Here is a 9,516-nt window from a genome sequence, read left to right on the forward strand (position 1 = left end):
ATGAAAATAGGATTTTTTTAAAGGCTTACTAAAATTCCTTTTTAGGCATTTTGTTTATGTGTTGGATATCTGTTTGGGGAAGTTGTCTGTGCTCCAGACAGATAGTCAGGACATGGTTAAGATAAATCTCCTCTAAAACTGTTTTTAAGATGGCCTTCCATCTTAAAAGGAACAACAGCATATCTCTCTAGATAAGGTTAGACATCTGGCATAAATTTTGAAATATTACAATATATGAATTTGGATCTCTCAAAAACCTCCCTGAGTTTGTTCTGATCTGTATTAAGTTTGAGAGGTCCCCTTTGATCTCTGTTTCCAGTAGGTAATTTTTCAGGCCTTCTCTGTTAATAGTAAATGAGGCTAGATATAAAATTGAGACATTTTTTATCAATCATTGTGATTTTCTAGTACATAGACTAGCTGATCCATTTTGATGTTACCTGCAAATGGACAATTTAATCCCTTCCTGAGAGAAGTTCTCAAAATATCTCTATACCTCAGAAGATTATCCTTTAAATAGGTGTCTCTTGACTTTTTAAAAAATATGATTAAGGCCACTTCCCAGTGTAGGGAGTGGTATATAAACCTTATCATATTTTTTAAAGGATCATACGTCCAGTCAGAGAACTTAGATAATACAAAGAATTTCCAAAAAGTTTGCAGCTTTTATTGTTCAAAACTAATGTATGATTTTAATTTGGAGAGCTCAAGTTCTGATAAAATGCTCTCCCAAATCCTACAAATATCCAACAACAGAAGTAATATGTAAGAATTAAAAGGAATCACTACTGGCATCTTTGAATCTATCAAATTTAGTCTCCAAGAAGAAGTGTCAAATTGAAATTTAAGTCAGCATTTCAAAATATTTATTATTTAATCAAAGAAGTAAATTAATTCACTAAAATTAATACTTTTCTTAAACATTAAGAATCACTAGGTAAATAAAGACCTTACTTGATGGAAATAAACTTAACATTTTAATAGGTCTTTATCATGTTGAAATATGGACACAATCTTGGTTTATATTAGTATGATAAAATTGGGAGCGGAGTCTGAAATATCCTAGGATTAATCAGTTCAGATTGTTGCAGTCAGTCCAGTTATACAAACATTTGTTTTTCAATTATTTTAACTTTCTATATCATCAGTCTAGATAATGATATAAGGATTTCCTTATTTAGGAAATTTTTTTTATCATTAAAATCCAGACGATAAAGACCTTGTTTTACCCAAAGATGATTTCTTTGATCTTCTTAGACCTCCAATGTGTGCTTGCTCTCTGTGGAAGTATCTTCCTCTCCTTTTAGAATTTCTTTTGGTTATACTTTGGAACAATTTCTGTAAATATTAGAATCTAAACAAATTATTGTACCTTAATAAGAAGAAATATCTCAATGAAAATATCATTAAAGCCCTTGGACATTTCTGTAGACAGAATATCTGTTTATCATCTAATAAAGTTTATACAATAATTTGAGAATTAGAGATTACTTGATGGTTGTATTTTCTTGAAAGCAAAATTCTTATAGTAAAATACATTTATCTTAATTTTTTAATATTTGTATTTTAGTATTTTAGTTGTAGATGGACACAATACCTTTATTTTATTTATTTATTTTTATGAGGTGCTTGGCAAGTGCTCTACTGCTGAGCCCCAGCCCCAGCCCTATCTTAAATGTTTTAAACTATAAAAGGCAGAGCATCAGATAAATGCATGTATAAGAAATATAAATTTTGTGTTTTCTATTGAAGGAAAACAATTAGAAGCAAATAGACACATATTAATTAAACAAATAGACATATGTGTTAATTATTTTATGAATTACTGATTATAGATTATTTAAGTAACTGGAAAAATATGTATTAAGAATAAAGGTATAGCTATAATTATGTCAACCTTATGAAACCACATGGTTCTTAAACTATTTGGATCCATTTCAACTTATTTTAACTATGGGTGTACCCTTAATTTAGTTAAAATAAGAACCCAGCGTATACATTCATTTATTTATTTATTTATTTATTTATTGTATTTGTATAGTTACAAATGAAAACAAGGATTTTTTCGGTCATCACGGGAACATTGTGAGAAAATTGTCTCAGGCTTTTGTTCCTGTGAGGAGCAAAATGCATGCTCATAAGCTCCCAAAGGAAGGCAGGAGGAGCCTTGTCCCCCCGCGGTGGTGACACGCCTCTGCAGCCCTGGAGACAAGATCAGGCTGCCCAGCTTGACAACAGTCGGGCTCAGGCTGCCCGCAGGCGCCGCCGAAGGGATCTTTGGCTAGTACTGGCAGTGGGCATCTCGGGCCAGACGCGGGCCGCAGCCCAGGGGCCAGCCACGCGGGGGCGGGGCCAAAAGCCCCGTTTGAGTGACAGGGAAAGGGAAAACGCGGGAGGCGGGACTTTTCTGCCATTTCGTCCCCGCCCTGTGCCTGGAGAACTCCTAGGTGTAGAGCCTCGGGGAGAACCCCGATGGCCGTCCCTTTGCATGTCCACTCCACCTCTCCGTGCGACCACGTGGCCGGGCACCTCGCGGTGCCCCGGGTCGCAGAGGTCGGGTGGAGGTTCACCGAGGGAACCTGAAGCCAGGCTGGGCGGTTACGACCGAGAGGAAACGAGAGTGGCGCTGGTGGCCCCGCAGCTCGGGCTCCCCCGGGGGCAGAGGACACCGAGCCCGCTGGGCTGTCCAGGTGGGGTCGCAAACCAGCAATTTGTCCTTTCCCTGTCAGCGTCTCCATGGGAGCCGCGCGGCGGGGCTGAGCGGATGGCCAGGCCAGCGGTCCGCCGTCCTCCGCGCTAGCGTGGGCACTCCGCCAGTGACCCCGGGGTGACAGCAGCGCCCCTGCCTCTGTAAATGGCCGTTCTCGCAGGTGCCCTTATTGCTTGGGATTGCGGGGGATGTAATGGCCAGGCTCGTGACCCTGCGAGTCCCCGTCAGCCGCTGGCACCCCTGAACGGTGGCGGCTTGGAAGTTTCTGGGGCAGATGCTCGAGGCTCCGAGCTGTTATTCGCTCCCAGAACGTCCCCAGGTGTGGGATTCTGCGCCATCTGGTTGTTGTTCTCACTTGGAAACCCTCAGGGGCAGCGTCATGCAGGTGCTCCCGGGGTGCCCTGCTGGAGCCCCGCCTCCAGGGCGGTGGCCCTGCCTGTGCTCCTGCAAGCCGCTGCTACCCGTGTTTCCACCTCCTACTCCGTGAGCTCCGGAGCCAGGGTCAGTGGGCAGCACTCTGTCAGGGAAAGGACCGGCTCCCTGCACCCTCCTCCCGCAGTGCGCGCCCTCCTGCAGCATCTCGAATTTGAAAAATGGGCCCCTCAGCAGACGCTGGCTCCAGGGTATGGTTACCAAGGTTTCCAAGGGGCAGAATTAGCTGGCGGTTCCACAAGGGACAGCAGCCAAACCCTGCATCCACCCCAAAACAGCAGAAAAACAAAATTTGCTTCTCTAGAAGTAGAAAAAATCCCCCATATCAATCTTACCATAAGAAATCGCCTTTGCTTTCTCGCTCTCCAAGTGCAGATTCCTAACATATAACTAAAAAAAAAAAAAAACCAAAAAAACAAATTTACCTAAATTTCAAAATATAAAAATTCACAAAAACCATCAGAAAAAATCCACAAAGCGCTTTTCCCATGGGAGAGGACTGAACTTAGCAACATATCCTTTATCAATCATCTTAATTTCTGTGGTACTTACAATTTTCTAATTTCTCATTTTTATGTCTATTTATTGTCCCCAGAATTGCAAAAAATAAAATTCTTGCTGTCTCTGAAAACAAAAATTTCCAGATATTATAAGTCTAAGGTCACTGACTTTCTTTTGTCTAATTATCACCCTTTACAAATGAATCCACAATAATTTTAAAATCTATGCACACTATCACTACTGGAGAGAAAAAAAAACAAACCACCAATTCTCAAAATTCACATTGGAGTCCCTGTTCACGTGCCAATTGTTGTATCACACGTCTGAACCAGTCAGGGTCACTCCAAGTGAATTTTGGGACTAAATAAAAACACAGAAAGTACCTTTTCTTTGGGTTCAGTGACCAGTCCTCAGCCACAGTTCCCACAAGGGGGGCAAGGCAGGCAAGACAGCAAGGAGCACATGCTGAACCCTTTTATTGGGGAAAAGCCATTCAGATGAGGCAAGGGGTCAGGTTTCAGGGGGTTGGGTCTAACTTCAGGATGTCTTGCTGTCAGCAGGTTGACTGACACCTCTGAAGGCCACACCCATCTCGTGTGCTATGTGGGATCATAGGCAGAGTGAGCAAAGAGACGCATTCATAGCCCGCCCAAACAGAGGGACATCACCGGGTCTGTCCACCCTGTGCGCTCAGTGCTCACAGTTCACACACACACAGCCCAGGGCTGGCTGGCCACATCTCCACACTCTCATCACTCAGGCTCAGGGCTCTTGGTTCCTGTGGGCAGCTCCTGACCCACTACAGGTCAGATCTTGTTCTTGCCTTTCCAGCAGCTCGGGCTGGCCCATCCAAAGGATTCTGATTCCACGTGTTCTCTTTGCAGCCAGCGGCCCCCGAAGCCACCTTAGTGGGCCGATCGCTCGCAGGCAGCGAAGCACTCTGCAGTCAGCGAGGCCCCTCTTTTCAGTCCGCGTCTCTCGCGTCTCTGTATCTCAGCAGCTCCCTAGAACATGCCAGAGAAGGCAGCAGCTGCACCCTCCTGCCTGTCCCTGACTCAGGGCTCGGCCAGTGTCTCCAGCGGGGACTGGCCTTCAGTGGCCTTCACCAAGTGAAGACCAGCATGACACTGGGCAGCCCTGGGTGTGGGCGTGGTGTCTTGGAGAGAAGTGCAGGCCCTCTTCTTCAACTGCCAGCCTTCCAGGGTGCCTTCCAGGGTTGGGTGTCCTCACGCCAGGTGGGAATCCCACTTGGCGCTGGGTGTTGCCACTCCCTGGCCAGGACAGGCCACCCAGACCTCCCGGTCCCAGAGACTCCTCAGATTTCCTAAGGATAGGAATCAGCACTGTGCCAGTCTGGAGAAGGTCACCAGAGACTTCCCAGAAGGAGGGGAATGTTCCAAGTCGTGCAGGGGCCTGGAGTGCCACATGGACCCCAATCCTGAGCTGTCTCCACCTCTGCTTCTGGACCGAGGCAGACTCAGGGATGCCCATGCGAGGGGTCAGAGCAGCTGGGCATGACAGGTGGCCTGGCAGAAGGCCTCAAAGGAGCCAGCACAACCCTACAAGGGGAAGGGCCCCTGGATGTCATGTTCCTGGCCAAGCCCCCATCACAGAGAGCCCGGGTGCCAACCCACAGCCACCTCGACCCTCTGTGGTGGCCTCTCCAGTCTGTCTGGAGCTGTCTGACTTCCCCCAAGACCCAGAAGCCACAGGGAGGAGGAGCTGCCCACCACCTGGCCCGGGTGGGGAGAGACACTTCTGCCACACATTGTCAGCAGAGATTCTCTGCCCGTCTGAACAGCGTTTCTTAAATCTCTTCTTTTAAAAAGTGGTAGGAAGTTGTGGAGAAGAGCATGGCCTCCTGGAAGGGACGGCCGACCTCCTGGAAGCTCTTTCCTAGGTAGAAAGCCCAGGGCCTGCCTGTCTGGGGAAAGTGATTCCCCTCCAGCCCCTGGCCGGCCGACCCCCGTTGCCCACCTGGGAGGGAAGGGGTCTGCAGTCCCCAGAGCTGCCACAACCTTGCAAAGCAGGGCCAGGGCAGGGCCAGCAGCTCATACAGGCCCCAGGACCCATATGGGCCCATGCCCAGGTGGCAGACCTAGCTTTATGTGAGTGGCAGCCTGTGGGCAGCTCCCTCTGTGTCTCTGGACGGTCGGCTCTTCCCGGTCCTTCGCTGCCTGGCCCAGCTTTGATCTTATGTGGGAGCCGGGACCTCCCCCACTACCTGCCACCAGCACACCTTGTGCCTGGATGCTCCAGACACCCGCAGGCTAAGCAGATGCTGCAGACATGCCAGGAGATGCTTATCTCCACCTCTTGTCATCCCCTGCCAGGAAGGGCACAGGCTGGAGGCCAAGCCCCATCTGGGCCCTTGACCCTTGCACCCAGTCTCCACAGCCTGGCCTGCTCCTGACTCCCTCTGTCACTTCCTTTCTGACCCAGCTGGACACCAGTTCCAGCAGATTCCAACGTCAGCTCAGGTCAGCTCATGAGCAGTCAAGGGCAGCAGCCACAGGGACCTTAAACTGCATTCCCACGGGCACAGGATGTTGTGGACAGGCAGAGACCAGGTCATCCCACAGGGTCTGGAAACCACAGGGCAGAAGCAGGCATAAAGGGCAGGCACAGCCGAGGCACCCACGAGGAAGGATGGCCCTGCTCTTGCTGGTCCTGGGGCTGAGCTTTGCTGGGGCGCAGAAGTTCAACCCCCTGGCTGTCGTGGATAAGAACTACAACATGGCCAGGGTGGGGACAGGCCAGGCTTCTGGGGCATTTGCTCCCCTCAACTTGGGGTCTTTGACCTATTGCCAGAGGGGTTCTGCCATGGAGGCCCTCTCCTCCCCCTGTGACAGAAGCCAAAGGGCCAGGGGGGACCTGGGAGGGCAGAGAGGACCTGGGAGGTTAAAGGGGACCCTGGGGGGCAGAGGAGACTTGGGAGGTCAGAGGGAACCCTGGAAGGACAGAGGGGGCCTGGGAGGTCAGAGGGGACCTGGGGAGGGAGAGGACCCCTAGTTGCAGCTGACACCTATAACTGGCACCGAGGAGCCCCGTGGCATCCAGGGCTCCCCATCGTCACACCTTTCCCTCCAGATTTCAGGGGTCTGGTACTCTATTTCCATGGCCTCAAACAACCTGTCGCGGATTAAAGAAGACGGAGACCTGAGGATCTTCATTCGGAATATTGAACACTTAAAAAACGGCAGCCTCAAGTTCAATTTCCGCTTCATGTGAGTGTTGCTGGACAGGGGGACTGCACCCCTCCCACCGGCACCTGGACTCGCACACTCACGCTCTGGGCCCCACCCTCGGGGAGGGATACTGAGACACGAGAGAGGAGCGGTGCCTGGTGATGGCCCTCTCTGTGGACCCGGCTGAGACCCCCCAGCGGGACTGGGGCTTGAAGCCTGTGCCTCAGGGCAGATACTTCCTGCCACAGACCCTGGGGCTGGGGCCCCACTCCAAGCGTCACCCGGCTCCTTTCCAGGGTGCAGGGTGAGTGTGTGGGCGTGAGCATGGTCTGCCAGAAGACGAACAAGAACGGAGAGTACTCCATCTCCTGTGAGTGTGGGCAGGGTTCTTCCTGGTCTGACAGCCAGGGGTCCTTCTGCCCGGCCTTGCCCTGACTTAAGGCCCTTTATGAGACCCCTGATATCCTGACTTTAAAGCAAGAGGACCTAGCCTGGCTCCAACCCAGGGGCTCCCAGACCAGCTCCTCTTGGGAAGCCATGGGCTCAGGCCCACTGGGGGGCTGGGGTGGATGGAGAGGGGGCCAAGGCGCCCTGCTGCCCACACTGCCACACAGGGGACCCATCTGAGCCACTCCTGTGCTCCCACTCCCCCTCCCTCTTGGTGGTTGAGGGCCACCACACACAGTGGCCCGGCCTTGGTCCAGGACCTGGGGGGCGTGGGGCGTGGCGGTGGGCGGTGCTCAGTGGCGTCTCCACACAGACGAGGGGGAGAACAAGGTGCTGGTCTCGGAGACGGACTACAAGATGTATGTCATCTTCGACATGCAGAACATCCGCAATGGGACCGAGACCCGCGTGCTGGCGCTCTACGGTAGGTACCCCAGCCCCAGCTGTCCCAGCTGTCCTGCTCTGAGACAGGCGCCACCCTGGGCGGGTGGGGGTCTTCCAAGAACCCCAAGTCTGAGAGGTGGGTGAGTGGGGGCTTCAGTATTCCTCACCCACCTGCTGGCACAAGCCCCTCTTGCTGGTCAGCAATGCAGCCCTGCCCAGGCCCTCCAGGCCCTCCCCAGACATGGTCCCAAACCTGTCTTCAGGACGGATCTCAAAGCTGAGCCAGAACTTCCAACACAGATTTCATAGAGTCTGCAGAAAGTACAGACTGAGTTCCAAAAACATCTTGGACCTGACCCAAGAAGGTAGGGCTCCTGCTTCAGGCCAGTGCAGGCTGCCTGGCCCAGCGGCCCAAGGGCTCGGGGTCTGGGGGGAGGCCCAATGAGCCAACTGGGGGCCTTTGTCTCCCCAGATCACTGCTACTCCAAGAGGTAGAGCACCCAGCCAGGCCCTCGGTGCGTGAGCTTCCTGGGTGCAGGACGGGCAGCTCAGGGTGGCAGGTGGAAGCGGATGGGGTTGCCTTGGGGCTGATGTCAGAGGGCAGGGTCCCAGCCCAGAAGGACTGCCAGCACCACCCCTTGAGGCCCGTCCTCAGCCACCTGCTGGGGTCTCCTGCAGAAGTAAGGGAGCGTGGAGCGCCTGGTGCAGGGGCAGATCACTGCTGGAGCCAGGGCCTCAGCAGGCTCGTGGGACGTGGGACTGGGCAGAACAGAACCCCATGTTGTAGGAGTGTCCTGGGCTTCTGGGGGCAGAACAGTGGGGTTTACTCTCTCACAGCTCTGCAGCCAGGAACTCGGGGGTCCAGGACTCGCAGGGCCACGCTCCCCTAGGGCTCCACGGGACCCTTCCACCTCCTCCAGCTGCTGATGGCTCCGTGTCCCTCGGCTGTGGCAGCATTGCTCCAGCCTCCTTGTCTGTGTCCCTTCTTCCCTCTCATCAGCACCTGCTAGGTTTAGGGCCCACCCAGTAATTAAGGCAGGTCTCATCTCCAGACCCAAATGGACCGCTGCACGGAGCCCCTTTCCAGATGAGTCCCAGCTGGGGTCTGGGCATCTCTCCTGGAGGCCACCATTCAGCCTCCCGAGTCCCTTCTCAGGAACGAGCCATGGTCCCACAAGACCACCCTCCAAGTCTTCCTTCCCTTCCCAGAGGCCACCCCCATTGGACCCCACATCAGCTCAGCCTGCAAGTCCTTGAGGTTTCAAGGACCCTGTCCTGCAGGGCCTCGCAGTCAGGAGGAGTGGGGCTGGCAGCCCAGGGAGAGGGCTGACCCACGTAGGCACGAGGCCCTCCCCGCTGCGTGGTGGTGAATAAAGAGGCAGCAGCCCAACCGCTGTCCTGTGGGTCCCAGGTGATTGTCTGTTGGCCCTGCTGGGAGCGAACACTGTCCCCTACTCACCCACCATCAGTGTCCCCACAGCTCCATTCACAGGCACCAATCATGGGATGTGGCCTGAGGTCCCTCAACAGGTGCAGCTGAGCAAACTGTCCATCTACACCGTCCTTAGCCACGGAGAGGATCAATGCGCACACGTCTGGGGATCCCGTGGGGAGGCAGGGGCGGATCAGGTTTCCAGCCTTCAGGGCAGAGCTGCCCAGGATGCTAAGTGTGCAAAGGGATGCCTGCGGGCACCAGGTGGCTGTGCGCTCTGTGCCCATGGTGGCTGCACACCTGCACATGGGACAGGGCACAGAACTACACCCAAGCACACAGAAACATACACTCAAAAACACAACCCCACACTCACACCAACACACACATACACCTACTCCCACACTCCCCACAGCCAGGCA

At 52.7% G+C, this 9,516-nt stretch overlaps 1 protein-coding gene across 1 annotated transcript; it reads left to right on the top strand.

Annotated features, from left to right (window-relative positions):
* The first annotated feature begins 6,292 nt into the window (after window positions 1-6,292).
* On the top strand, window positions 6,293-8,186 carry Lcn9 (lipocalin 9). Its single transcript, XM_026395604.2, has 6 exons — window positions 6,293-6,388; window positions 6,734-6,870; window positions 7,128-7,201; window positions 7,592-7,702; window positions 7,926-8,027; window positions 8,135-8,186. The coding sequence occupies exons 1-6, from the start codon at window positions 6,293-6,295 to the stop codon at window positions 8,155-8,157; spliced, it is 543 nt and encodes a 180-aa protein (XP_026251389.1). The 3' UTR covers window positions 8,158-8,186.
* The last annotated feature ends 1,330 nt before the right edge of the window (window positions 8,187-9,516 follow it).

The sequence above is a fragment of the Urocitellus parryii genome, chromosome 4 (genome assembly GCF_045843805.1).
Source record: "Urocitellus parryii isolate mUroPar1 chromosome 4, mUroPar1.hap1, whole genome shotgun sequence".
Taxonomy (NCBI): Eukaryota; Metazoa; Chordata; class Mammalia; order Rodentia; family Sciuridae; genus Urocitellus; species Urocitellus parryii.